The sequence below is a fragment of the Canis lupus genome, chromosome 10, assembly GCF_003254725.2.
Source record: "Canis lupus dingo isolate Sandy chromosome 10, ASM325472v2, whole genome shotgun sequence".
NCBI lineage: Eukaryota > Metazoa > Chordata > Mammalia > Carnivora > Canidae > Canis > Canis lupus.
Window position 1 is genome coordinate 1,616,054 of NC_064252.1, and position 27,644 is coordinate 1,643,697.

The following is a 27,644-nucleotide window of genomic DNA, read 5'->3' on the forward strand; positions in this document are numbered from 1 at the left end:
CCCGAGGTCCTCGAGACCCACCCGGACGGAGGTGCGGGCGCCCCGGGGGTGGGGGCGCTGGCCGCGTGGGGCCCTCGTCCCCGGCGCGCGGGCGGGCAGGCGGGCGCGGCTGCGGCTGACCCCATGGGGACGAGGCCGAAGGGGGCCGCGCGGCCGCCGGGCGGCCAGGGGAAGAGGCACAGGGCCTCGAAACGGGATCGAGCTGCAGGGACGGCGTGGGCCGAGCGCTGACAACCTGCTAAGCTCCGAGGGGCTGGCGGGAGGCGGCGGTGGGGGAGGGGAACGGTGTTTGCGGCATCTGGAGTCATCGATCTTCCTTTTCCTTCCTAATTTCGTGGGCGCTGAGTTTGCAGACGGCTGCGCGAGGGAGGGAGGGGGCCAGGCCCGAGCGGGTGGGGGAGGGACGGGCGCGAGTTTGGAGCGGCCGCCGCTCGCCGCCGCCGCGGCCCCTGCAGCCCCTGCAGCCAGCTGCCCGCCCGCCCCCGCCGCCGGCTCCCTCCTGCCGCCGCCGCGGCTAATTTTATCCGCCCCCAAGCCCGGCCCGGGCGTTAATTGGCTGCGGCTTCATTAGCAGTTCTCAGGCTCAGCCGCCCCCCTCCCCTGGGGACCCCGACTGGGGCGACGGAGGGGGTAGGGACAAGCTGAGGCACCGAACGACGCCTCGACACCTCGCGTCTGCCTTTCTTCTTGAGTCCTGGGCCAAGATGCCGACTCAGAGTGCAGTACTCTCCGGGGGACTGCTCACTGGTTCCATCGGGAAACTGAGTCACAGGTGAGTCTGCCCCAGACATGCGTGGGACTGAAAAGTCAGTGAGGGGAAAATAAGTATTGGATGGATGGATGGATGGATGGATGGATGGATGGATGGATGGATGGGTGGATGGATGGGTGGATGGATGGGTGGGTGGATGGATGGATGGGTGGGTGGATGGATGGATGGGTGGGTAGGTGGATGGCTGAATAACAAGATCAAGCTGAAAGGAAGAAGGAGGCAGAGGTGGTTCTAGGTCAGAGATTGGAGGAAGAAGAACCCCAACCGAGGGCCCATTGCTGGAAGGACCTCAGAACACCTGAGGCTAGAGTGGGAGGGAAGGAGGTTAGAGCCAAGCAGGGACTTCTGAGGCCTGGTATGAGACCCAAGTGGGGAAATTTGGAATAAGCAAGTTAGCCTATCTGGGCCTCAGTTTCCTCGCCTGTAAGGCAATAATAAAATAGCATATTCTGGAGGTTAAATGAGACATTGCGGGTATCCGGGTGGCTCAGTCCCTCAAGCATCTGCCTTTGGTCCTATGATCCAGTCCTGTATCAAGCTCCCTGCTCAGAAGGGAGTCTGCTTCTCTCTCTCCCCTTCCCCCCTGCTCGTGCTCTCTCTCACTCTCAAATAAATAAATAAAATCTAAAAAAAAAAAAATGAGACTTTGCATGTGAACATGTTTTGTGATGGACGGCCTTTCTCCTCTTCCTCTGACTCACAAACTGCCTCTGCAGCCATCCTCTTCTCCTCCCCCACCCCGCCCCCCTGAGGCATTGGACATCTGGGAGCTGAGTTGCCCCTGCCCATAACTGCACTTGTTGCATTTTGTTACCTGATCACTGCTTGATGTCCCAGCAGTCAGCGATTTATTCTTACATCTCCAAGGCTAGGGCATGTCTGGCACAGAGTAGAAGCTCAACATGTCTGTTGAATGAGTGAATGAATGAATATGTAATTTTGCTAAGTAAGGCAATGGTTCTTAAAAATTACTGCTTGAGAAATCACAGTGAGAAATGGTTCTCTAGAATCACTGAGGAGGGATGCCTGGGTGGCTCAGTAGGTTAAGCATCTGGCTTTGGCTCAAGTCATGATCCCTGGGTTCTGGAGTCCAGCCCCAAGTCAGGCTCCCTCCTCAGCAGGGAGTCTGCTTCTCCCTTTCTCCCTCTGTCCCTCCTCCATGCTTGTTCTCTGGCTCTCTCTCTTTCTCAAATAAATAAATAAATAAATATTAAAAAAACAAATAAATAAAATCTTATTAAAAACATAGAATCAGGGCAGCCCCGGTGGCTCAGCGGTTTAGCACTGCTTTCACGTGGGGTGTGATCCTGGAGACCTGGGATCGAGTCCCATGTCGGGCTCCCAGCATGGAGCCTGCTTCTCTCTCTCTCTGTCTCTCATGAATAAATAAAATAAAATCTTAAAAACAACAACAACAACATAGAATCAGGGCAGCCCAGGTGGCTCGGTGGTGTAGCACCGCCTTCAGCCCAGGGCCTGATCCTGGAGACTCGGGATCGAGTCCCACGTCAGGCTCCCTGCATGGAGCCTGCTTCTCCCTCTGCCTGTGTCTCTGTCTCTTTGTCTCTCTGTCTCTCTCTGTGTGTCTCTCATGAATAAATAAAATCTTAAAAAATATATAGAATCACTGAGGAGAAGTTTCACTGTCACCACGAGTGGGCAAATGTCTACTCATCCATTGAATTAGAAGAGAAGCCTCCTCACATTCATATGTTTAGATTACATTTCCCAGACAATTCCAATACCCAGCTTTGGGGATCTACTTCTAGAGGGGCTAATGAGTCCCGACAAAGTCAGACTAAAATGAAGATCCTTTCCAGGCCCAAGGATCTAGAGCCCCAGGGATATAAAGAGAGCTCGCTTACTGCTGGAGCAGCAGGAGGTGAACAGGTAGCAAAATTCAACAAGTGCAGCAACAGGCAGGGACATGTCACTCAGCTCCGGGGTGTCCCAGGAGGAGGAGACAACCATGGAGGAGGCAGGTCAGAGGATGAGGGGAAGGTGATCCATCCCAGACCATGTTTACATACAGACTCACTTAATCCTCACTACATGTTATTTTTGAATCACGGATGAGGGCCAGATAGGCTAATTTGCTAGTTTGTCCCAGAGGTGGAACTTGAACTCAAGTCTCACCTTCTGAGCCAGGTGCTCTCCAGTGCACTACGGCTTGCAAGCTCCAAGAGGAGTCTTCATATTTTCAAAAAGCCTAATAATGCTAGGTTTTCATTAGGCACCCAATAAAGGGCTGTTGTCTGGACTATGGAAAAAAAACCCCACTGAGCTTGAGGACAATGAGGCGGTGGTACGGCACCGGATCTCTTTTCTTTCAGGGGAGAGCCTCTGACCGCGGGCTACAGATGGGGAACCCGCGGGTTGGGGGCGGGCGGGGGCGGGGAACTACAACTCCCAAGAGACCCTCAAGGGGCCACCGCACGCATGCGTAGGCCCCTCCCCTTGATCCGGTGGCTGCCCGGGCCGTTCTCGCGCACGCGCTGTCGGGTCAGGCGGCTTCCTACCCCGCTCCCCCGGCCGGAGTTGGCGGCCAGACCTCCCGCGACCCGGGCTGCGATGCTGCCCTTCTCTTTGCTCTGGGCCACTCGGGTAAGAATGGGGCTCCGGAGACCGGGGGCCAATAGAACGCGAGCTCCCCTCCGACCCCGGTTCCCATTCACCAGCCCCGGGGTGCCCCCGGCTTCGCGCACGTGGTTTTGGTCCCCCGGGACGGGCGTGCAGCTCGGCAGTGTTCGGGAAGCCGCGCCCGGTGCCCGGGGAGCGCTGGGGCCCCTCCGCGTCCCGGCGACCGGGCGCCCCGGGGCCTGCGACCGCCTCCTTCACGTGGCGTTGGGGGAGATGAGCGCTCAGATGCCCCGCGGACCCTGGGGAGCGAGCGGGGCCCCTGGACCGGGGGGCTGAGCCCGTCCAGCCAGCCCCGAGCCGTGCAGATGATGCAACCCGGCCCCGCTGCTTACATCAGGGGTTCCTTGGCGCTGCGGACTGACGGACGGGACGGGTCGGGGCACAGAGGGCGGGAAGTTGGTTTTGGCTTCCCTGCCTGAAGGCTCCCGCCACCACCAAACCCCTTCCCCCAGAGGTCGCTAAAGGTCCGCTCCGCCACCTCTTGCTCTGGAAACCACGTCTGCTGTCTGCAGCCTGAGTCCTTGCTAGCTCAGCTCCAACCCCCTGACTGCCACGGAGGCCCTGCAGGGGACCCTTTGGTACCTGTGGGTTGGGGAGGTTCTGGAACCTTGGTGGATTGCCCCTGAGCTCCAGAGACATAGGCTTCTAGAGGACAAAGTTTACCCCGTGGCTTTGCAGAGTGGTTCATGGGTCGAGGTGGAGGGAAATTCTGAGGTGAAATAAATGGACCAAATCAGAACCACCCCCTGGACATTGATCTCAGCCTTGGCTCTAGAACTGGCTTTTTGAAGGTGGAGGCGGGGGTGGTAAGAATTGGAAAGGCTGGCTGGACCACTGGCTGTGAGGTTTGGAGCCAGAAAGCCTGATAAGCATGGCTGAGGGTTGTTGGGCGACTGTTTGGATGCTTTTTATCTGACCGTGGTGTTTCCTCTCCTAGCCTCTGCAGAGATGTGGGCGGCTGGTCAGGATGGCCGCCCGGTGCCAGCACAACGAGGTGGCCCAGACCCAGACCAGAGAAGTGGCGAGCAGGGGCTGGACAGGCCAGGAGAGTCTGTCAGACAGTGATCCTGAGATGTGGGAGCTGCTGCAGAGGGAGAAGGACAGGCAGTGTCGTGGCCTGGAGCTCATTGCCTCAGAGGTGGGGCTTGGGGAGAGGGCCCAGGCATAGGCCGCAGTGGGTGCAGGAGATAACAGGTCATCATACTGATGTTTCTCCAGATTTCCCTCTCGGACTCAGGGCCTTTCTGCTGGGCCTTATCTCCTTCTTTTCTTTACTGAAGAACAGGCAGGGCCAGTCTGGATTATGGGGTGGGGACATTAGAGAGCTTCCAAAGCTGTCCGGAGCCCTTCTAGTCTAGTCTGGCCCCTTCCCCTTCCCGAGAGGAAAGAGGGGCCTGGAAGCACCGGTTCGAGTGGACGGGTGGCCTTGCTGGGGACAACTATCACGGCAGCTAGGTGTCTCAGGATGCTTCCTCTGGCCTTTCTTCAGGCCCGACAAGGAATGCCGAATGAGCAAACAGCTCTCAGTGGAGCCCAGCTCCTTCCTCCCTGCAGCCTGGGGTTCTGGCAGGAAGGGGCTATGGGAGGCTCCAGGGAAGAGGGCTCAATACCTTCTGACATTACCCCCCACCCCCCTCACCCCAGAACTTCTGCAGCCGAGCTGCGCTGGAGGCCCTGGGGTCCTGTCTGAACAACAAGTACTCGGAGGGTTATCCTGGCAAGAGGTGAGGGCTAGGTACCAGAGGGCTGGGAGGCCATCCCTGACGGGCGTGCCCTCAGTATGGATAGAGGAGTGGCCTTCCCAGCCCTTTGCCGCTGGTTGCTGAGGATACTGGGACCCTCTCCAGGTGCCCTGATAAACCCCCATCTCATGGCAGATACTATGGAGGAGCCGAGGTAGTGGATGAGATTGAGCTGCTGTGTCAGCGCAGAGCCCTGGAGGCCTTTGACCTGGATCCTGCACAGTGGGGAGTCAATGTCCAGCCCTACTCAGGCTCTCCCGCTAATCTGGCTGCCTACACAGCCCTCCTGCAGCCTCATGACCGAATCATGGGGCTAGACTTGCCCGATGGGGGCCAGTGAGTACCGGGGTGGGTGAATGGGCTTGGTGGACAGGATGGGCATGGGACAAGAGTTGTTTCCGAACACCACCGTGTGCCACACAGATGGCGCATGCAGGTGTCTCCGTGCCCTGCATATCAGTGGATGAGGAAGAGAAGCCACCAGTAACCAGTGCTCACCGTGCAATAGACCTGGCATGTGGGTGGTGCATACCAGGGCCAGTGTTCTAGGGACAGAGGCGTCGGAGCTGGGCGGGAGGGGTGTGGTTCACTCCGGGCGTTACTCGTTTCTGAAGCTCTCTTACCCCTCTCAGTCTTACCCATGGCTACATGTCTGATGTCAAGCGGGTCTCAGCCACGTCCATCTTCTTTGAGTCCATGCCCTACAAGCTGAATGTGAGTGCTGGGGCTCTGCTGGCGCTGTGCTGGGGAAGGTGAGGGGCTGGAGTCCTGGGCCGGAGTCGGGGAGGAGAGGAAGCTGTCCTGCTTCCTTCTCAGGGCTTCAGCTTTTTGGTTTGTCCATGCAGCCTAAAACCGGCCTCATTGACTACGACCAGCTGGCACTGACCGCTCGACTTTTCCGGCCGCGGCTCATTATAGCCGGTACCAGCGCCTATGCTCGCCTCATTGACTATGCCCGCATGAGAGAGGTTGGTGGAGGGCTGGCGTACCAGCCACTTCCCAGGGGGTAGTGGGGAGATTCTGGGAGGGAGGCAGCCTTGGGGAGGCCTCCCGAGGCTAAGGCCTGTCTCTGTACCTGCCCAGGTGTGTGATGAGGTCAAGGCACACCTGCTGGCAGACATGGCCCACATCAGTGGCCTGGTGGCTGCCAAGGTGATCCCCTCACCTTTCAAGCATGCGGATGTTGTCACCACCACCACTCACAAGACTCTTCGAGGGGCCAGGTCAGGGTTCCCTGAGGTCAGGCCTTATCTTTCTCTGCCTTCACGCCCTATTCCAGGGGCGTGGTTGGGCTGCATCTGAGAGGAGTTTATTCCCACCTGAAACCCTGAAGACTTTGGCCCAGTCTGTGATGACTTTCCTTGTCTTGCCCATGGTGCAGTTCCCTGCTAGGGGATTTGGGGGTGGGGCTGAAGGGCTGCTCTCCTTGACCACTGGAGTACCGCACACCAGCCCAACTGAAGTAGATTCAGAGAGCACGGGGACCCAGGTCAGCCTTCTCTGCTTTCACCATCCCTCGTCCTTTCTTCTCCGCTTAGATTCTGATCACCTGCTTCCCCCATAGGTCAGGACTCATCTTCTACCGCAAGGGGATGCGGGCTGTGGACCCCAAGACTGGCCGGGAGATCCCTTACACGTTTGAGGACCGAATCAACTTTGCTGTGTTCCCATCCCTGCAGGGCGGGCCCCACAACCATGCCATTGCTGCCGTGGCTGTGGCCCTAAAGCAGGTTGGGGAGCCTACTCTCCTCCAGGTGGGGGGAGGGGCAGTTGGCCTGGAGGTTTAGCCCGGCTCCTTGCTGAATGAATTGGAGCTGATAAAAGGGAAGCTCCCGGGTGGGGTCAAGGCTGGAGTTCCAACTACACTGGAAGTGGAAGGGCAGCAGGAGGTGGCGCTTGGGGTCATGTTGCTACTGTCTCATCTCCAGGCCTGCACCCCCACATTCCGGGAGTACGCCCTGCAGGTTCTGAAGAATGCTCGGGCCATGGCCGATGCCCTGCTAGAGCGAGGCTACTCGCTCGTGTCTGGTGAGCCAGGGGGGTGGGTGAGAGCCTCTGAAGCCTCAGGCCGAGGCCCAGAGCCCCCCTTCCCGGCTCACTGCCCCTCTCCCTAGGTGGCACCGACAACCACCTAGTGCTAGTGGACCTGCGGCCCAAGGGCCTGGATGGAGCTCGGGCTGAGCGGGTGCTGGAACTGGTATCCATCACAGCCAACAAGAACACCTGTCCTGGGGACCGAAGCGCCATCACACCTGGGGGCCTGCGGCTTGGTGAGACCTGGGGTTTGCAGAAGGAAGGATGGCTGCCAGGTGGGCTTGGACTGGGCTGATCCTCGTCTGCCTCCCTCCCAGGGGCCCCAGCCTTGACCTCTCGACAGTTCCGTGAGGATGACTTCCGGAGGGTCGTGGACTTTATAGATGAAGGTGTCCACATTGGCTTGGAGGTGAAGAACAAGACGGGTGAGTTGGGGCAAGGCCCTCCCTGAGCTCACTCTGTGCCCCTCCCCCTGGCTGGCCTGACTGCCTTCCCTGGAGTTCTGACCTTGTGTTGCCTCACCCCCTCCAGCCAAACTCCAGGATTTCAAATCTTTCCTGCTCAAGGACTCTGAAACAAGTCATCGGCTGGCCGACCTCAGGCAGCGGGTGGAGCAGTTTGCCAGGGCCTTCCCCATGCCTGGTTTTGATGAGCGCTGAGGGCGCTTGGGTTGTGGGGCCCACGGACTGGAGTTTATTCTCCTCTGTCTCCTGGGACCAATGGAGGGGAGTGACGGTTTCAATTTTTTGCCGGAGGAGGGGAGGGCTCTTACTTAGGGAAACCCAGCTCTATCCTGGACTCTGTAGCTGAGATTTCTTTCCGTAACTAGACTTAGAAGGAGGAGGCCTGGGGCTTTCTGCCCTGAACTCTCCCATTATTTCAGTGTTATAGACTCCTTGCTCTTACCTGGGGAGAGGGCAGTTGCCCCTGTGAGCCCGAGGAAGGGGCGAGTAAGCACCCACCTTTCTGTTTTTATCTAATAAACTGCTACCCTGCCTGGATCTCTCCTTAACTGCGGGAGGGGTCCCCTGGGCCAGGTGGTGGCGTGTCTCCCTCTACGTGTTCCCTCCCACCACCACCACAAGGACCCCCCCGGGCGGGGGGGCACAGCCTCCTTTCTCTGTCTCTGATCAGAGCCGACACCAGACGTGATTAGCAGGCGCAGCAAATTCAATTTGTTAAATGAAATTGTATTTTGCCCACGGCTGCTTCTGTTTGATCCCAGGGGACTGAGGGGAGCAAGGGAGGGGGCGGGGAGGCCCAGGTGCAGGGCTGTGGGAGGGGATGCCTGTTGGCTCTGGAAGCAGTGGGCTTGGGCACAGGGAGGAGCTCGGCTCCGCGAGCGAGCGAAGGTGTCGCATCCAGGGCAGGCCGGGCGCAGGCAGCGAGCCCAGTCGAGCCAGAGCAGCGCCGCCCCTGCACTGGCGCCGGAGCCCGGCTAACGTGGGGCCCGCCACGTCACTTGGCACTGGGAGGCCTCCGCTTGCTCCTGGCTCACGTTGGCCACGCTCAACACGTAGCCTGGGCCACACCCGGCCGGCCTGGGTAGGGGGGCAGAGGGGCGGGTTTGAGCCTTTCCGTCTACACACTGCCTGCCCTCTAACTCCTCCCCCCCGCGTGGGACTGGAGCTGAGGGTCAGAGGCGCTTCCGCTGCTGGGAGCAAGGGAAGGGGGTGGGGAGCTGTCTCCCCTCCTGTGGGAACCAAGCCTGTGTAAGCAGCAGCTGGCCGGGGTGGCGAGAGTGGCGCCCTGGGGGCAGGGGGCAGCGAGTGGAAGAAATGAGTCGGTGCTTCACTTCTCACTTGCAACCCGGCCAGCTCAGAAGTCGGGCCGGTCCTTCTTCAGCTTCTTATAGTCCGTGGAAACTGCAAGAAACTACGGGAGGGAAAGGGGCACCTAGTGCCTCAGGCCTCCCCTCATGGCCTGGGGTGGGGGTGGGGTCCTGGGACCCAGATGAACAGATGGAGGAGGTACCTTGTATTGGTCATTGGGGCTCAGGCGGTTCCATGGCTCTGGGTTGTTCTTTCTGTCCCAGCTACAGAGAGGGAGGGGGACGGTGAGGGGTTGCTCCCTGGAAGCTAGGACCCTGGAACCCGAAGCGACACATAGGGTCTCCTGCCCCGCAGCAGCACCCCTGCCCTATCCTGGGAGGCCCATTTCTCAGAGACCCACTGGGGTGGGGGCAAGGTAGTGGGTGGTGACCAGTAGAACAGGAAGGCTGTCAGCGTGGGGCCGGTAGGACTGACAACCCAGCCCAGGGCCTCCCCCACTCCTGCCCCCCGAGGGTCACCCCCAGAGCAGGGCAGCGGAAGTCAGGCGGAGACCCCAGGGGCTGGGGTTTCAGTGATGCGCCGACCCCGACGTCGCCCAGGCCTCCCGCCGCCCCCCAGCCCCCTCTCCCTACCTGGCCCCTGCGGAGTCTCCGCCGCTGCAGCCCCCACCGCGGCGCCCCTAGCAGCTCCCCCGGCCGGGGCGGGAGGGGGGTACCCGAAGCCGCTCGCCGGCGGCGCGTCGTCATGGCAACCGGGCCGGGAGCGGTGCGGGTTCCGCGGCCCAAAGCGGGTGGAGTCTGGGCCCAGGAGCGAGAGGTGGGACGGTGGGGGAGAGCGGGCCCCAGGTGGAGGTGCCCGGCGGTGCAGACGCGGGGGGCTGCCTGGGGGTCCCCGCTGAGACCCCTCCCTGGCCTTCCCACCCTCCCCCTGCCTGCAGCCGACCCGCCTTTACCAGACGTCGGGGCTGCGCAGGGCGAGTCTCAGCAGGTACAGCGCGGCGCTGCCCATCCCCAGGCCGATGAAGCCGATCATCGGGATGAGCTGCGGAGAAGACGGGGCCCGGGGTCACCGCCCTCCCCGAGGGCCCCGACGGCCCGCTCGGCCCCCACCCGGGCCTGGGCTCCCTCTCACCCTCACCCGGGGAGGGGACCTGGGACCTCCCGCTACTCTGCAGCCTCCGTGTCCCTCGCCCGCCGCGAGCCGGTCCGGGGGGTTCGAGGGTCGGGGCCCATTGCAGGGATAGGTTGGGGGCGCCTGGAGAGCTGAGGGCCCTTGGGGGAACTGGGCAAGAGGCAGGTCCTGGGAGGTCTGCGGGCCACCAGGGAAGCGAGAGTTGGGAGTTAGCGACAGCGGCTCTGGGGACCGAACTCACCGCGGGGTGTCTCTTGATCTGCCGGTAGAAGCGGGCCCCGGGACCTGTTCCCGCCATGTCGCCTCTCCAGGGTCTGAGGCTCCCCACGGCTCTGCTCCCTTGCTCCTCCTGGGGTCCCGCCCCCGGCTGGGGAGGGGTCAGCCCGGCCCGGCCCAGCGGACCCGCTCGGGCAGGCTCACCCCACCCCCCTCATCTCTCCTCCCCCGTCCCCGCCCGAAGCGGGACAAATGTCGGGAGGCAGAGGGCTTTCTGCCCCTCCACTCCTCCAGGTGGCTGCGCCCTGGCCCACGGACACCCTCCTGCCTGGGGCTGGGTCCTGGCCTGAGAGGCTGAGGGAGGATCCAAGGTAGGGGAAGGACCCGCTGTGGGCCCGGCAGTCAGCTTGCAAGCCCAGTGCGGGGGGCGGAGTGTTGGGGGGGCCAGGAGGGGCCCCAAGCACTTCCCGGACACCCCTAGGGCTAGCAGATCCCGAGGGAGCGGACAGGTCCCAAAGGCCCCGCTGAGCCTCCGTACACAGTGTAGAGGGAGGAGGAGAGGAAGGACAGACCCACAGCCCTCCAGCATCCCCAGCCCCACCAGTCGTGGGAGGGTCTTGGAGTCGGGGTGCGGTTGGCTCCAACAGCCAGCGGAGGCCGGGATCCGGGGTATTTAACACCTGGCTGAGCTTGGAGTAAGTCCGCTGTCCAAGTTTGGGGTTTTGATAGACTTGCTTGCTCTGCCTACCTCCTGTAGGGTGAAGTCAGAGCCCCCCAAGACGGCTCGCTGTTTCTGGCCGCGCCAGAGAGGAGGAGAATGGGGTAAGGGCAGGAGTGGAGGAAACGGGAAAGATGGAGGAGGAAAGAGAACAAGACGCCCGGGGAGAGAAGCGCAGAGCGGTTGCCTCCCTTTCTGCAGCAGCCTAGGTGTCTGCTATTGTTGGGGTGGGAAAGCTCCTTGCCATGTCTCTGGGGAACTGGGGTGCTAGGGACCCGGCAGCCTGGCCCTAACCACCTCTCCCCACTGCCAGGCTACCCGCCCCCCCCAGTCCCCCTCGGTCCAGAGCCCTGAGGCGCCTCGGGCGGACGGGGTGAGTGGCTGCGGGGTGGGGGCCGGCGGCTGCCCTTCCTGGGCCCCCCCCATCCCTGCGCTGGTCCCTCCTCCGCCCCCTGCGCTGACAAGAGCGGCTGTAATTAGGCTGCGGGGTCCCAGGCTCTCCGCCTCCCTCCGGCGGATAATGAGATAAAGTGTCAGAGACACGGGAGAACAAAGAGACAGAGACTCGCTGCGGCGTGAGGGGGGGCTCAGGGGGACTGACGGGATGTCAGGCCTGGAGCGGCGCAGAGCCCGGCACCTCCTCGGGGACGGCCCAGTGGCCTGTCCTGTCACTCGAGCCCCCCAGACCTCCAGTCTCCGAGACTAAGAATCAGTCCCGGAGCTCGGGCTCCCGGGGCTGCACATCTGGGCTGCACATCTGGCTCGGTATGCCCCAGCTGGGCCGCCAGGCCGCAGACAGGGGCGTCTGGCCCCGTGCTTCCGGGGCCCTCGCCCGGGCTCTTGGACCATTTCTTGTGACTTCGGTGGCCAGGCGCGTTCCGGACCCTCCGCCCCGCTCCTTCCCTGGAGCCGCCGGCTGTTCTGCTTGGCCTCGGCGCCCCACTTCGCAAGCGCCTTATTTCCTCTGGCCTCTCCAAGGCTCTTTGACCCCGCACCCGTTTCTGACCCGTCGTCTAAGCCCCCCCCCCCCCCCGCATCTCTGGGTCGCGATCTCTGGGCCTGAGCTGGGGCGCGGAACTCGGAAATCCGGATCTCATGTCCCATCCCCCCCGCCGCACTTTCCCATCAGAAAGACTCAGGCCGCGCGGACCAAGGCGCGCGAGGGATGCAGGAGCCGTTAGCTGCGGATCGGGCGTGGCCCAGGCCGTGCGGGGCTCCCGCGGGGACCAGCGGCTGCACGCGGACTTCACCAGGACACCGACCGCGCGCCGGCCGCGGGGCGAGGGGCAGCAGCGGGGCGGGGCGGGGCGGGGCGGGGCGAGCGGGCTGGGGCCGGGCCCGCGAGCGCCCCCTGGAGGTCGAGCTGCTCCCAAGCTCTGAGGGGCGATGCCCCGGGCGCCCCCTGTCGGGCCGTGCGGGCGCTGCGCCCCGCTGCTTGGGGCGGGAAGCCCGTGCCCGGAGCGCCGGCCAGGCCCCACCTGGCCAGGTCCCACCTGGCCGTTCCTGCCACTCCTGCCAGGGCACTGGGTCCCATCTTTGGGCCTGAGGTGGGCCCGCGGGGTCTCCCACCTCGCCAGGCTCCGGCTGGTCCCTCTCGAGGGGCTGGTGGGCCCCAGATGCCCCGGGCCGGGTCCCGCCTAAGACGGAGCGCTGCCCTCGGCCCTGGGCCCCTGCCTGCCCCGTCTCTGGCTGCCCTTCTTTCTTCTCCAGGCTCTGTCTGTCTGCCTCCGTGTCTGTTTCTTACCACCTGGCTGTGTCTGTCTGTCTCTCCCTCTGCAGCTCGGGCAGGCTTTGTCCCTGCGCATCTGTTTCTGCGTCTCTCCGCGGCTGTCTTTCCCTCTACATCTCTCTGCCCTCCGCGTCTCTCCTTACGGACGCCGGTCTCTGTCTTCATCTCTATCCACCCCCACCCCTCGGTTCCAGCCCTGGTCTCCGGCTCCCTGCCCCTGGGGGGCTGCAGCAGTGCGGGCAGCCGGCCTGGGGACAGCTCCGGGCACTGCCCGGGGTCCACTTCGCGGTCACCTCCGCGTGCCCGTCGCCTCGGCGCGGACCCCGTCCTCCCTCCGCAGCTGCGGGGCGTGGAGGGGGCGCCCGGCATCCGCTCGGGAGCCCCGGAGCCCCAGACCCCCTCTGCAGCTATTAAGGGCGCGGGGTCCCGAGGCTCGGGGAGATGATCGCGATTGCATCAGCCAGACAGCCGCGGAGCCCGGAGCCGCGCCGGCGAGCGAGACAAAGACGCCCGCGCCATCTGTTTATGCAAAGCGCTCTCCGCCGGGGACCCCGGCGTCCCGGTGCCCGGCCGGCTCGGGGCGCGGGGTCAGGGGCCCTCTCTGCCCGGAGCCCCCGCCGCGCCGCGCCCCCCTCCCCGGGACCCAGAGGGGCTGCGAGGCGAGCGGAACGGAGGGGGGCGGGGGGTGTTGATGTGATTGGAGCGGACGCGGCTGTTTCTTCAATAATGGATGGAGATGATGCGGACGGCGGAGCCAAGCCCGCCCGGGGAGGAGAGAGGAATAGAAATGGGGGGGTGGGTGCGGGAGACTCACCCAGGCGCGCGCCCGCGCGCACACACACACACACACACACACCACCGCGCGTGCGTCACACTGTCATCCGAATACACGCTGTCGCGCGGCTCACACCCAGGCACACGCCCCCGCACTGTCACGGAGACACACACACCTGCAGGCAGCGATGCCAGAGCAACACACTCACCGGCGGCTCTTCGTGATTCTCACTCATACACAGTCTTGCAGAGACACGCGGAGATGCCCACACTCGGGTCACACCCAGCCGTGAAGATGGCACAGACACACAGACACGTCAAAGCACATATCCCCTAGACGCCCGGGGCCTAAGCTAGACAAAAATGAGGGAGATTGGCGGGGCGGGGGTAGAATGGGGACAAGACCAACTAATCCGTCCTTAAGGGCCCGGACGCTCAGAGCAGCTTACACTAACACTCCTGCTCTGATATACGCACCTCCCACCTCAGGGCACAGGCACCCTCAGTCTCTAGGGACACGGAGGGACCCCACCAATCTGCACGCACACCGGAGCTGCTGCCAGTGCCCGCGGCCTGGAGCAGGCCTGCTGGCAGGGTGCTAGCTTCCTGCCTTGGCCCCCAGGGTGGATGGTGCAGACCTTGGGCCACTCGAGCCCAGCACCTGGGGCGGGGGAGCCACAGGGGATCACTGGTGGCTGCGCGGGGACTGCCAGGGTTTCCCATGCAGCCGTGAGGGGTGTGGAAGAGCCGAGCCTCCGTCACTCATTCGGGTCACCGTCGCCGGCGAGGCGGCCCAGTCCTCCCCCGGTAGGTCAGAGAGGAGCAGCCGCAGAGGGGCAGGGGCAGGTTGTGTCCTGGCCCCGGGGAACCTGGCCCCTCCTCCGGTCTGTTTTCAATTCAGTCCGTTCCTTGGCCCAGACTTATGACCTTTGCTGTGTGTGGCAACATCATCCATCACCTCGGCGGCGTGGCTTGCGGGAGTGAGGGGCGGTGGGGTTCACCCAGGGCGCTGTTGCCGCCGCCTCCCAGCAGGAGCCCTGCCCTGGGCGGCGGCCTGGGCTCGCGGGGGGCCAGTGCTGGGGGGAGCGCGGCCAAGAGCGATACTGGCCGTCCCCAGCCCTGGCACCCAAGCGCCGGCCTTCGGGCCGCACAGCCGGCCTGCCCGCTCCTCCCGCCCTCCCTCTCTCGGGCCCTTTGCTTAATTTCCTATTAACTGCTGATAAATCCAATTAAACCGCCGCTCTAATTAGGGACAGCTGCCGGCTCCGCGAGGCGGGGGGGTGCCCCCCGAGTGTAGGGGGAGCACAGCAGCTCCCTCTGCTTCTCGGCACCCCCACACCAGCATCGCCGCCCAATGAGCCAGTAAATTGGTTTTGCTTCTGCGTCGTGGGGGGGCCCTCCGAGGATCCGGCGGCTCTGGTTTTGAGTCCCCCAGATCTCTTGATGGAGACACGCGGCCCGAGTCCTGGCGTCGCGGCCCGGGACCTGCGACCACCCCGCGCCGGGCCTCCCTGGGCAGGCGTGGCCCGGGCGGGAAGGGGGCGACCGGCGTGTGTGGCGGTCGGGGGCTGCCGTGACCTGCTCCTCTGCCGGCCCAAGCGCGATTACGGGGCCGCCGCCCCCAGGCGCCCGGGCCAGTCAAGGGCGCGGGAGCGGGAGTTCCCCGCGCTTCCCCACCCCCACCGCGCCTCAGCCTTCGGCCAGGAAGGGGGGCGCGGCCGTCCGGGCCCTCCTCTTCCCCAGCCCAGCTGAGCCTCTGCCCTCCCCCCGCCGGCAGCAGATGGTGCCCGGGCTCCCGCTGCCAACCTTGCCAGGCGGTGCCAACCCCAGGCCTGGCAGACAGCGGGCAGAGGAGCATCTCCTGACTGGCGGGCCGGCCCTCCCCCATCCGCCATCGGGCTCCAGACCCTGCCGGCCCGACCCCAGGGACCACCCCAGGCCGCCTCCCGCTGCTCGGCTACCAGGTCCCCAAACTCCTCGTAGCCTTCAGCTCCCTTCCCTACACCTTCCCGCTCCTCGCCACCTGCCACCCTGACCGGGGCCGGCGCATTTGCATATTTGCATATGCAAACAATAACATTTGCATACGGCGCGCCGCGGGGGGGTCTCCGCGTGAGCCGCTCTGCCGGCCGCCCGGCGCCCTCGCACCCGGTACCTGTCGCGAAGGGCTGGGGCGGGGGCCGCGCGGGAGGGGTGAGGCCCCCCGGCCTCGCTCGCTCGGCTCCCGGAGGACTCGAGGAAGTGTTGCCATGGAGACGGCACGCACCCCGCCCCCTCCCCGGCCCAGGGTCTCCGGCGCGGAGTCTCAGGTTCGCTCCTCCCGCGCCCCCTCCCCCGCCCGGGCCTCCGCTCTCCAACCGAGATCGTGCATCGCCCCCTGGCGGCGCAGCTCGGCACTGAGCCGCCTCCGAGACGGAAGGGCGCTCCCCGCCGCCAGGTGCCGCGGCCGCCGGGGCGCGGGCTGGGGCTCCGGGCGGGGCCCCCTTCGCGGACGGCACCTGTACCCCCACCTGCCACCGGCCTCAGCCCCGGGGGAAGGCAGTGTACCCGACGGTGGTGAGGGGACACAGCTGGGGGGGACCCGCCGCCGCCTCGGCCCCCAGTTAAAGAATAAATTTTGCTAACTTTTTTCAAAACTTTAATACATTCGCAATATTCGACAGTTCGCCTCCCACAGCCCCGGGCGCCTCCGGTAGCGACGCGGTCTTCCTTTTCCAGCTCTCACGGGCTGGGCCGGGAGGTCGCAGGCGAGGCTGCTCCGCGTCCCCGGCATCCCCGCCCGAGGCCGGGGTGGGGGGGGACACCAGTCCCTTCCCGGGAGCCCCGTCACGCTCTGCGGGCCTTCCCGCCCCTCCCGCCCCCAGCACGGCTGCTGTCGCCCCTTCCTCCCCAACCTCCCCTGGGCCCGCCCAGAGTGGGGCCTGGGTATCTCCCGGCCGCAGCGCCCGCGCGCCTAAATCTCCCCCAGGAAGTCGGTGGGGAACAGCCCCACCTTGCGGCCGGTGTAGACCTTGACGTAGCCGCCGGCTTCATCTCCTTTCTGGACCACGATCTGAATGAAAGATTAAAGGTTTAGGGAGAGGAATCAAGGGAAAAGGTAGAAGCGGGAGAGCAGTGGTGCCTGGATTTATGGAGGCCTATCCTAGCCCCATGAAGAGGTTAAGATCTGTAAGGAGTGTGGTTTGCCGAGGAACCCTGGGGCCTGGGATTGGACTGGGGCACCAGGGCTACCTGGTGCGTCCCTCCCTCCCTCCCTCCCTCCCTCCCTCCCTTCCTTTCTTTCTTTTTATTTATTTGAGAGAGAGCAGGAGCACAAGCAGGGGGAGGGACAGAGGGACAAGCTGACTCCCCACTGAGAGGAGAGCCCATTGGGGCTCTGTCCCCAGACCCTGAGATCATGACGCCAGCCAAAGTCAGATGCTTAACTGACAGAGCCACCCAGGTGCCTCTATCTTTATTTTAAAGAGAGAGCACAGCAGGAGGAGCAGGGGGAGAGGGAGAATCTCAGGTGACTCCACCCTAAGTGCCCAGTCCATGCAGGGCTCAATCTTCCCACCCTGAGGGGAAACCGGGAGTTGGTTGCTGAACCCACTGCGCCCCCCAGGTGCCCCTACCTGGTCCTTCTTGAGAGTGATCTGCCCTATTTCACGGTTTCCCACGAAGGATCTGGTCACTCGGTGCACACGCTCTCCAGCCCGGACCCGAATGATGAAGTTTGGAGGAAAAAATCCAACCTTCTCCCCTATTTTCCCCTAGAGGAGATGGCAGGGAGACTCAGTCTCTCGGTCTCAGATTCTAAAGTCAACCAATGTCCCACCCTAGCCTCAGCCAGTTCTCTTACCCGCCACCACTCCTCATTGGAATCATCAATGACTGTGATCTTCTCTCCAGGCCTGGGAGAGGAAGGGAGAGGCCTCTGAGATTTAGGGGGCTTACTTACCTATCTGGCCCAGGTCCAGCCCTAACAGGCTCCAAGCCCTGAGTGCCCCCTTTTCCTTTCCCATAGGGAGCCAGGCTCTCCCTCTCCACTCCCAGTATACCCCCGTCCCAGTCCTAAGGCCTCTCACGGGAAATCCAGATCGTCCTTCTCCAGGGCTTTGAATCGATAGAGAGCCACAAAGTAGTGAGACTGCTGGAAGCCAGGCTGCTTGTGCTGGGGGTGAAAGGAGGTGATGAGTCTCTGGGCTCCTCTGTCCCACATTGAGGGTCAGGAGTCCAAGGCAAGGACATTCTCCAGGCACACTACATTACAACTCTCTTCCAGGTCCCTGAACTAAGAGGAATCTGTTGTGTGCATGAGTGTGGTGTGTGTGTGTGTGTGTGTGTGTGTGGTGGAAAAGGCAGGTTAAGGGTGATGGGAACCCATGGAGTAAGTGTGAGCTTTTGCTGAGGCCCAGGTGGTATCGACCTGGGTTGGGGAGAGGATTGGGGTCCATGCAGGGAGAGAGGAGTCTCACTTTGTCATCAGGTGTCTTCTTTTCAGCCTTCTTATCCCCTTCAGGGTTTCCTGGGGTGGGAAACACCGACAAACTGTCTCTAGCTTCTGGAAGGTAGTCCTCATTCTTTTACTCTTCTGTTGCAGAGCCACTTTTATCTTCAAACACTGGCATACCCTTTGGCCCTCCATTCCCTGTACCAGAGCAGAGCCCCTGATCCTACTCCATTTCTAGGGATGGAGGTGGGTGACACTCACCATCCTGGGGTTTGCCTTCCTCTGGTCTGGCAGGCTCTGGCTCCTCTTCCATCACGGCTGCTAGAGGCTGGAGGGGGTACAAGAGTTAGGAAGATGCTCTCCTGGGAACCCATGCTTGCCCTGGCTCTCCAGCCAGGCCAGCCAACTATAGAATAATAGGATCTCAGGATTGGAAGGAGCCTTGGAGGAAATACCCAGTTCAACCACCAGCTTAATGCCTGAGCTTCCTGTAAAACATCCTGGCAGGTGGACCATCCACATTGTGCTTGAATGCAGCTAATGACAGGAGCTCACTACCTTACAAAGTAAGCTCATGCAATTTGAGGGCAATTCCCTAAATTTAACCTATTCAGTCTCCCTGTAACGTTTAGTCATCAGTCCTGATTTGGCCTCTGGAGCAACAGAGAACATAGTCCCTTTAAATCATCCCCTCCTCCATGATGCCGATTCTAGGATTTTTACTATGTCTGCTCTTAAAAATACTCCAGTGTGTAAGAGAAAAATGGGCAGCATGGTTTTTATAATTCCCTTAAGAGAAGAGAACCTGAGTGTGCTTGCCTTTCTGAAAGCAGTCAAATCACATTGCTAGGGCCTTGTAAGTCTTAGTTCATTCTACAGAAATCGCTAATTTGTACCCAACTTCCATATCAACTACTCAGAAGCCAATTCCTACAGTTTTTGTACAGTTGATTTCTTTGATCCAAGAGCAGACATGTTCATTTTCCTTACAAAACTTCAAATTATTGTTTTTGAGCTTTTCTTCTAGTCTCAAAATATTTGAATATACTATTCAGTGTATAAGTTTCCCCTCCTAGGTTTCTCACAGACTTAAGGGATAATACTATTTATATATTCATTTGTATCAATGAGAAAAATCTCTATAGATCAGTACTGAGGACCAACTCATGTTATAAGGTATCAGAAATCTCCCTTTAGCTAGGCACTCTCTAAAGGACCTGGATTCTTTGGGCATAGTCATTCATCCAATTTTAGGACTCCAACTAACTGTTATCCACATCAGTCCATCCTGGTTTTCCAGAAAGATATAAGGATATGCTAACAAATTCTTTGCCAAACTGAATGCAAGTCTATGGCATCACCAAACTAGTAACCCTATTACGAAAGGAAATGAAGTTGCTTTTGGGTGCTAGCCTAATGCTTCAGTTTCCTCATCTATAGGATAAGTGAGTAAGTTCAGATGATATTCATGGACCCTTCATGGCTCTAGAATTGATTGCTTGGCATGATAGGTTTGCTTCCCCAAATCCAAAAGCATGGCTCTTGCCTCTGTTGTCTAGCAATGCCAGGAGCCTGGGGACCTAACCTTCAGTAGGTTATGGTGCTTAATCTGACAATTCCAGAAGGGAGTTTCTAGAGAAAACACATGCTATGGCAGGAATTCTCAACCCAAGGCTCTCTAAAATTGCATGCAAAAATTTGTTGGGTTATGTGCAATTTTAGGGGAAGAGAATCCCTAGCTTCTGTCAGCTTTCCAGAGAGGAGACAGGACCTGCTCTGCGGAATCTCTTGGAGGGACCTCAAGAGGAAGGTATGGTGCTCACATTTTTCTTATCTGCCTGTCCTTTCTTCCGTTCCTTGTTTGCCATGATCACCCCAGTGCGCAAGGTTTCAAACACAGGATCATTGTGACTGGCCGCAGCTAGTGGGAATGGGAGAAGAAAGAAGCCATTACTGGGGAAGCAGAGAAAGACTTGAAGGAAAGAGAGACCTTCTAAGTAAGGGAGAGGTGGGATTAAGTAGACGGATACGTGTGTGTGTGTGTGTGTGTGTGTGTGTGTGTGTGTGTGTGTGTGTGTGTAGGATTAGGGTGGGGTCAGCTGGGCATATCTAGGTCATCAATCTATAAAGAGCTATAAAAACATCACTGGGAATGTAATGTGATGGAGAAAAATACTTACCAGCACTCCTTCCAGGCAGAGCATTATATGATGTTGGAAAGACAACTTTGCTAATAAGTTGCTTGGGAGTTGGGGAATGCTCACAATCACTATTCTCCTTTTAAGGAGAGTGGTCCTTTAACTGCTGGCTTTTCTGCTGAGTGGCATGTGCAAGCTGGAGTGCTGCCACCAGTGGGTTCTTCTTTTTTCCACCCATGCTCCTCATAAAGATCAGCCTCTCCTCCAAATAAATGTTGAGTAAAATTGTCAACGAATATGTTTGTAAGGGTTGCCAAATTATGAATCTGCCCAGGATGCCCACAGCTCTTGGTCTAGCCCTGAGACTGGTATTACTCTGTCACAAGGATGAGGACAGTCAAGAATCCTTGTTCTTACTTAGACATAGTTTTACATATGAAGAGCCCAGAGTTTGAAGCTAGGCAGATGAAGGTTTCAGTCTTGGCTTTGTCTCCTGCTAGTGGTGTGGAGCCCTCGCTAAATCTTATCTTCCCTCAGCTATAAAACAGGAATACTGACTCTGTATTCAAGATGGTAGGTTGAGCAAGAACCATGGGAAATAGAATCTTTCTGTTTCAGAATTTGGCTTCCAGATCTAGAGGTGGTGCTGGAACCATCTCTAGGCTTGCCCTTTCCCTCGGGTCCCACATGGAGCACTTACAGAGATCTTTGACACAAGCGTACTGCTGGTTGCTGTAGAGTGGGGAGCTATAGGCCCGGTGGAAACCAGGGGGCTGTAGGGTGGGATGGGAGAAAGCATTAGAGACAGCAAGCTATGGCCCAGAACCCCATCTCTCCCATGAGTAAACCCCTTCTTGGGGTAAGAGATGGGCTGAGAAAGAAAAAGCAGGGAAATGGATATGACGACTTGGGAGGGACGGAGGGACTGCAAGGGGGGAGCTGGCAACACGTCCCCTCCCTTCCTTCTCGCTCCCCAGAGCCTACTCACGATCTTGCCGAAGCATCTCTGCATCTCCACATAGGACTGACAGTGCTCGTGGATGTTAGTTTTGCAGTTCTTACAGCGAAGCCCAAATTTGTTGTTGACTTGGGAAAAGCAAGAACATTTGGGTCAAGTTCTCCATTGCCCCTTCCTTTTTGTACCAGTGCTGCTACTCTAGCTCTCAGGTCCCTTTTTGGTCTAGGACCACATTCTCGGGTTTTTTTGTTTCTTTTTAAATATTTATTTATTCATGAGAGACAGAGAGAGAGAGAGAGAGAGAGAGAGAGAGAGAGAGGCAGAGACAGAGACAGAGGGAGAGGGGGAGGGAGAGGGAAAAGCAGGCTCCATGTAGTAAGCCCCCTGTGGGACTCAATCTGGAGACTCCAGGATCATGCCTGAGCCAAAGGCAGACAGATGCTCAACTGCTAAGCCACCCAGGGGGTCCCACACTCTCTTTCTAATGGTGTTGATTTTTTATTTTTATTTTTATTTTATTTTTTTGGTGTTGATTTTTTATTTTTTTTTTTAATTTTTTTTTATTTATTTATGATAGTCACAGAGAGAGAGAGAGAGAGGCAGAGACATAGGCAGAGGGAGAAGCAGGCTCCATGCACCGGGAGCCCGACGTGGGATTCGATCCCGGGTCTCCAGGATCGCGCCCTGGGCCAAAGGCAGGCGCTAAACCGCTGCGCCACCCAGGGATCCCTGGTGTTGATTTTTTAAAGATTACTTTTTTATTTGACAGAGAGAGAGCGCGCACGCAAGAGAGGGAGGAGCAGAGGGAGAGGGACTCTCCCCCTCAAGACCTGAGATCATGATCGGAGCTGAAATCAAGAGTTGGACGCTTAGCTTAGCCGGCTGAGCCATGGCTAAGCCACCCCTGAGCCACCCGGGTGCCCCTCTGCTAGCGTTTTCTTAAAGCTGCCTCTTGCTCCAGTCTGCCTGCTATACAAATGCGCCTCTCCTGAGCCCATTCCCCCACCTCCTGCCTTCAACATTACACTCTCTCTACTTCCCTTCGTGACTCACGCACAATCATCCGGGCACAGACATCACAGAACTTGGGCTTCTTGAAGAAATGATCTTTGAATTTGTGAGGCTTATCATTGACAAGCTTAGGAGGTTCTGGGGGTGGCTCTTCCTCCTCTTCTTCCTCCTCCTCTTCCTCATAGATGTAGTAGATGGGCCCACCCCCAGCTCCCACTGCCTCCCCATTGGCCTGGGGCTCTGGGGGAAGCTCCATCTCCTTTGTCCCGGGAGACTCCTTCCTGAATAACTGCTTCAGCCGCTGTAGCTGAGGGTGGAAGGGGATGGGGGAAGGGAGGAAACCCAAAGTTAAAAGATCTGTCATGCTCTCCAGAGCAGGTAAGGCTGACTACTAACTACACATTTTTCCAGTGTGGGCAAGGGGCACACCCCAGGATTAGGAGGTATTGGGGGATGCAGGTGCTGGCTAGCATTCTGACAACGGATCAGTCACATACAAGTGAGATTAATTCAAGCATTCTTGAAGGGCCGCAGTGGCTTCCCAGCTCCCCATACCCAGTGGTCACAGGCCCAGACTCACCCCACTTTGCCGAGTCTCTGCTGGGAAGGAGGGCTTAGAGGACTCCAGCACCTCCTTTTCTGTCATCCTGCAAGAGGTTGGACCCCACTATGAAATCTAATCCCTGACTGCTGTTCTTCCTGTCCTTCACTGTAGGGTGGTTCTTGAAAGGGAGATTTTAGGAGAAATTTGCTTAAACAGAAATCCTTTTACATAGGCTTATCGACAGATTCCATGGAGGTCCAGGGAAAAGCACAGCCGACTAAAGAACTTCCCAACCAGCTCCTGATATCCATCCTTCCCCACTGAGGGGCAACCCAAGTTGACAGCCCCAACACTGTTCAAAGCTGCATGGCTTAGAGATTTTCCTGGTTTCTCCTGGGAATTTGTGGGCAAGAGGGATGTGACACACACCTTCCCAGATCCCTTTTCTTCAAGAGGTTTAATGTGTCCAGAAGCATGCTTGGAGGGATGGGCTGGGAACATCTGTTCACCCATACCCCTTTCTTGAGTCCCGGGGGCCCAGGGCCTAGTTCCCAGCCTGCCTGTCCTCAGCTATTTTAAGTTTTCAGAGTAATATGAGCCTTTCTTTCCCTTACTACTCCATTCCCTTGACCCCACCTCCACCCCACCCTCCAATCCTAGCTCTTGTCCTGGAATAATAATTTCACTCCTAAAACCCCAACTACTCACAAGCAAGAGAGAAACGAAGACATTGAATAGGCTACAGATTGGGGAAGCTGCAGGGAGCAGTTCTGGCAATGGACAGAGGACGAAGAGGCAACTTACGTTTGGGATTCCCTAAGTCAGCCCACAGTCTGTGGAGGGAAGAGGGAGCCCCTGGGGTCTTGATGGTGGTGCTGGGGGAGGACTGGTCCTCTTCCTTGGGGGCTAAGCCCCCCCAGTACCCTCTGTACTCACACCGGCTACCCAGACGTTATTTGTAGACCTCCTAGTCTCTCGCCTTGGTGTCACAGCTGAAATGACAGGGCTGGAGGAAAGTGGACAGCTGAGCGACACAGCTGACACAGAGAAATTGGACACGGGGAGGCCTGGGCTGGGCTGGACCCTAACTCCTCCCATCCCCCAGAGCTGCTATGCCCTGGTTTTTTTTATCTATGGTGTACAGGTCAGTTTTGGCTAAATTTAAGAAGGGACAGTGTCTGTTCATGTTGCATACTTCATTTAGGTGATTTTGGATGACTGAAGATAAAGATGAAATTGTAAACAGTTTTCCCCAAGGTCCAAATACATCTCCAATTCTACCTTCCCTGGACCTACTTTAGAAACTAGCTTTTGATTTTTCAGCCATTGGCTTCTTGTGGCCATGTGTTTTTACACCCTCAAGCACTCATCTAGCTTCAAACCTTTAGGAAGGAAAGAATTTGAATTCTCAGAGGTTTCCTATCAGCCAGACTAGACTGCATCCTTATCCAATAGTGGTGGGAGGGGTACCCTGCTCCGTCCTGAAAGGTAGTGAGGAACATGCATAGTACTGCTTTATTCCCTCCAGTACCCCAGGAACATCTTCCCTCCATTCTAAAATCTTGTCCTCAGGGTGAAGGGAAATCTAAGAACTACTGAAAAAATCCAGGCTGGGACTTCCATCTGAGGGGCTCTGGGGGATTGCGGGTCTGATGGTCAGGTAGGTAGAGATGGTCTTGTTCAGACTGGACAGAAGGCCATAGCTACCACACAGGGCGGGTTTTATCTTCAGTAAGTAACGTCTGCTTCCCCATGAGGATTGCAAACTTTTGGAGATAGGATAGCTGAGCCCCACACTTCGAAATCATTTTGATTCCCTGATTCCATCTCCCTCATCTGATGCCCCAGTATATGAACTTATGGGTCAATGAGATATCTGGCATCTTATCTCGCAGGGATGCAGCCTTCTCCTACTCTGGGCTGTGACATGGCTGAAAGAGAAGATACTCCCATCTCGGAGGACAGCCATTTGGATGTGGTCATGTAGTGCTGCTTTATCCCTTGTATCTGTAAGAAGTAAAGGATTATGTTGGAGGCTGGGTCAGACAAGCCTCAGAGGAGCCTGGCTAGAGATACTGCTACCCACACCCAAGAGATTTCCAGGGTAATGTGCTTTGTCATTTCTGTCACTGCTCTTTTTTCTTTCTTTAAGGGGTGGGTGAGATCGAGCAGGGCCTGCGGGATGGCTCTTAATGGCTTTGGTCTGACAGGCTGCACAACAACAGGGCTAGCTTTGAGAAGCCTCAGCGAGAGGAAAAGCTCCATCCATATGGGGTGGGTAACGTCTGCTTTTCACCTTTCTTCAGTTGCATAGGACAGGGACTGCTGAGTATACCTGGATAATATGGGATCTCGGCACTGCAAGTTCAACTGACATAGCTTTTATTGTAAGAAACATCCACTTCTGTCCTACCATGCAGAACCCAATGGCTTTTGTATTAAAGAAGGACCCAAGTCCTCCATCCCTGAAGAGTTTTCAGAAGATCAGATTCTGGACACATATAAGGCCACCATCTCAACCCAGTTCTGGACCTCGCTCACCCCTCCCAGCTCAGCCACAAGGGACCCTAAAGGAGTATTCACAGAATTAACAAAATGGAAGGAACCTCAGAGGTAGGCCAGTGAGTCCAAGTCTCTTATTTTACTAATAAGGACTCAGAGGTCTGGAGTTGAGAAGTGATGTGTCTGATGAAACCACACTTGGAGAGTTAGGAGAGCCCAGAACAAAGGTCCCATTAGAGACCCAGCCATCTGTCAGAACATTATGTACAAGGACCGGGGTGGGATGCATGGAACAGTGTTAGGAAGATATGTGTGCATAGGCTAGGGAAAGCCATCCTACGTGAAACCCCTCCAATAGCTGTGGGATTGTACCTACCCAGGACCTCCAACCCCCACCCACACCAGGGCAGCAACAGAGAAACAGGGACTGACGTCCAGTGACAGATTTTTTTTTTATATTTAAAAACAAAGTCAACCTCCCCCCAAATAACCCCCCAAACAAACAAAAAATCAGATTAAATAAAATTTACAGTGAATATACCCAGCAAACATCTGTATGTGCAATTAAATACTGTCTGTTACTGCGGCACGAACCTCAAACAAACAATATACAAGTGTTCTGGGAGGTGGGGGGGAGGCCCAAGTATTAACTCTTTGGGGTTTGGGGAGACAAGATGGGGGAAGTGAGAGAAAGGGGAAATCAATTTTGCTTTTCTTAATTCTGTCCATATAAATATATTCATAAAGACCAGAAATGAAAAGGGAGCTTGGGATGGTAAGGGGATTGAATAGGGGAGTGTGGGACCCTCCCAATTCTATCTGACCAAAAATATGAAAAAAATTAATTTCATGGTGGGAGAAGAGATAAAAAATGACAGAAGAGGATGGGAAGGAGAGGGAAGCAAGGGGGGGCCAACCAGGGAAAATGAGGGGACCCATGGCGGGGGGGGGGGGGCGAGAAGGAGTCCAGTGCCAGTGTGTCTGTTCCGTCTTCATCCCCACTGTCTCAGGCTCCAGTTCAGTGTCTGTCACCTTCCTTTCTGCCTCTGTCCATGGTCTGTCAGGATCCCTCGATCCCCTCCACCCTGCTTCCACCCCTACTGTGCCGGACCCTTCCCCTCCTCCGTTTATTGGGAGCTGGCTCGCTCCAGGATCCTCAGGTCATAGTTCTTTTTGGCCACTCGAAGTTTGAAGCGACTCACAGAGTTGTTGAGGCGAAGGGAGGCATTCTGGGCAGCCAGGGGGCTGGGAAACACAGCCACGATGGTGTACAAGGCAGCGAGGTCCGCGTGGCGGCCGTTCTCAGCAGTCCCACCGTTGTCCCCCCCGCCCCCGCCAGGCAGCCCCTGAGCATCCTTGAGCCATTGAATCTTGGCGCCAGACATGGCGAGCTGAGTGAAGAGTTTGTCCGCCTCAGTCCGAGTGATGCCCTCAGGGAGATCTGTTACCTCCAGCACCCGGCCCAGTACTGGAAGGGGAGGAGAGAGGCCACGGTTATGAGAGGTAACTGTATGAAGGCCCAGCAAGCGGCCAGCAGAGAGGTCTGCAGAGCTGACCCAAGTCTATAGATGGCGTCCTCAAAAACTTGGCCTCACCCACTTAGCCCATCCCTCCTTCCCTAAATCATCCCAATACCCCACCATCGAGGCAGCTAAGAGAAGCCAAGAAATCTTTTTCTTTTCTTATACCAAGAAGAAACTGGGGATCAGAATCCCAGCTTTCTTCAGATCTGGAGACCTACACCTCAGTTCTTGCGCCAAGTCAGTAGCCCAATCTGAAATATATCCCACAGTCGTCTCCTTGCCAGAGGCTGGCCCAAAGAGATCCTACTTCCTTATCATCTAGGGAAGTCCATTTCCCTGTCTTTCCTTGTTTAGCAAACCACTCCAAGTAGGGGGTAATCTGAGAGATCTTGTATGCCTAGTGGGGAAGGCCTGCAGGGGGATTACTCCCTCATATTCTCTTCTCGAGCTTCTCCTAAAGGACTAGGAGGACTTGGAACTACCAAGGCAGACATTCTAGATTAGGGTCAGGACCACTCCTACAAGACTCTTTTGTTAACAGGCTCAGCATCTCCCACCATTGTTATACTCAATTTTTATCACCACCTTTCCCAGGACCTGAAATGGCTTAATAAGGAGGACTGAGACACTTCAATTCTTCGGTTTCTTCTTGCTCTTGAGTACAAAAGGGTCTTCTTTCTTTCTTTCTTTCTTTCTTTCTTTCTTTCTTTCTTTCTTTCTTTCTTTCTTTCTTTCTTTCTTTTTCTTTTTAGAGATTTTATTTATTTATTTGAGAGTGAGGGAGAGAGAGAGAGAGAGCGCGCACAAGCAAGGGGAAGCAGCAGGCAGAGGGAGAGGGAGAAGCAGACTCCTCACTGAGCAGGGACCTGGATATGACCTGCGCTGAAGGTAGATGCTTAACTGACTGAGCCGCCCAGGGACCCCAAGAGTCCTACTTCTACTCTCCACCCTTAAGCTGGCTCTTCTCACTTGTTCTGGGCTGGTAATGCAGGCTGGAGAAGTGAGCAC

The 27,644-nt window shown here is 57.9% G+C and overlaps 4 protein-coding genes and 1 long non-coding RNA gene across 44 annotated transcripts in view; 1 reads left to right on the forward strand and 4 right to left on the reverse strand.

The window, feature by feature from the left end:
* Positions 1-172: 172 nt before the first annotated feature.
* On the reverse strand, positions 173-4,109 carry LOC112677990 (uncharacterized). Its single transcript, XR_003147332.3, has 3 exons — positions 3,995-4,109; positions 1,587-1,678; positions 173-799 (listed from the first exon to the last, which is right to left on the reverse strand). It is a non-coding gene; the product is annotated as an uncharacterized LOC112677990 (long non-coding RNA).
* Positions 3,238-8,390, forward strand: SHMT2 (serine hydroxymethyltransferase 2). The gene is made up of 12 exons (XM_025476886.3): positions 3,238-3,376; positions 4,350-4,550; positions 5,057-5,136; positions 5,290-5,490; positions 5,787-5,868; positions 6,000-6,122; positions 6,238-6,377; positions 6,719-6,884; positions 7,083-7,182; positions 7,269-7,424; positions 7,506-7,613; positions 7,720-8,390. Exons 1-12 carry the CDS (start codon positions 3,344-3,346, stop codon positions 7,845-7,847), a joined length of 1,518 nt encoding a protein of 505 aa, XP_025332671.1. The 5' UTR covers positions 3,238-3,343; the 3' UTR covers positions 7,848-8,390.
* Positions 8,358-10,466, reverse strand: NDUFA4L2 (NDUFA4 mitochondrial complex associated like 2). 3 transcript variants are annotated; one of them, XM_049115723.1, is made up of 5 exons: positions 10,333-10,466; positions 9,913-10,001; positions 9,163-9,223; positions 8,991-9,063; positions 8,358-8,729 (listed from the first exon to the last, which is right to left on the reverse strand). In XM_049115723.1, the coding sequence occupies exons 1-4, from the start codon at positions 10,387-10,389 to the stop codon at positions 9,007-9,009; spliced, it is 264 nt and encodes an 87-aa protein (XP_048971680.1). In that variant the 5' UTR covers positions 10,390-10,466; the 3' UTR covers positions 8,358-8,729; positions 8,991-9,006. The 3 variants fall into 3 exon arrangements, with proteins under 3 accessions (XP_048971680.1, XP_025332674.1, XP_025332673.1); XM_025476889.3 differs by having other exon boundaries at positions 9,163-9,274; XM_025476888.3 differs by having other exon boundaries at positions 8,358-9,063; positions 9,163-9,274.
* A 5,677-nt stretch (positions 10,467-16,143) lies between these two features.
* STAC3 (SH3 and cysteine rich domain 3) lies at positions 16,144-23,554 on the reverse strand. Of its 3 annotated transcripts, none has more exons than XM_025476881.3 (12): positions 23,416-23,554; positions 22,648-22,714; positions 22,110-22,374; positions 21,087-21,184; positions 20,799-20,871; positions 19,784-19,881; positions 18,222-18,288; positions 17,986-18,035; positions 17,596-17,681; positions 17,370-17,421; positions 17,143-17,280; positions 16,144-16,580 (listed from the first exon to the last, which is right to left on the reverse strand). In XM_025476881.3, exons 2-12 carry the CDS (start codon positions 22,711-22,713, stop codon positions 16,482-16,484), a joined length of 1,092 nt encoding a protein of 363 aa, XP_025332666.1. In that variant the 5' UTR covers position 22,714; positions 23,416-23,554; the 3' UTR covers positions 16,144-16,481. The 3 variants fall into 3 exon arrangements, with proteins under 3 accessions (XP_025332666.1, XP_048971679.1, XP_025332669.1); XM_049115722.1 differs by lacking the exon at positions 23,416-23,554 and adding an exon at positions 23,041-23,235; XM_025476884.3 differs by lacking the exons at positions 20,799-20,871; positions 21,087-21,184; positions 22,110-22,374; positions 22,648-22,714; positions 23,416-23,554 and adding an exon at positions 20,141-20,359.
* The window catches only part of R3HDM2 (R3H domain containing 2), a 166,556-nt gene continuing 162,388 nt past the window's right edge, over positions 23,477-27,644 (reverse strand). For 20 of the 36 annotated variants that reach the window (XM_035696354.2, XM_035696358.2, XM_035696349.2 and 17 more), the window contains 3 exons: positions 26,316-26,581; positions 24,526-24,618; positions 23,479-23,617 (listed from right to left, as the gene is read on the reverse strand). In XM_035696354.2, coding sequence (XP_035552247.2) covers positions 23,579-23,617; positions 24,526-24,618; positions 26,316-26,581 — 398 coding nt within the window. In that variant the 3' untranslated portion in view covers positions 23,479-23,578. Of the gene's footprint in view, positions 23,618-23,792; positions 24,619-25,546; positions 26,582-27,644 lie in introns of those variants that run through there. The other 16 variants (XM_035696353.2, XM_035696371.2, XM_035696369.2 and 13 more) reach the window with 3 other exon arrangements.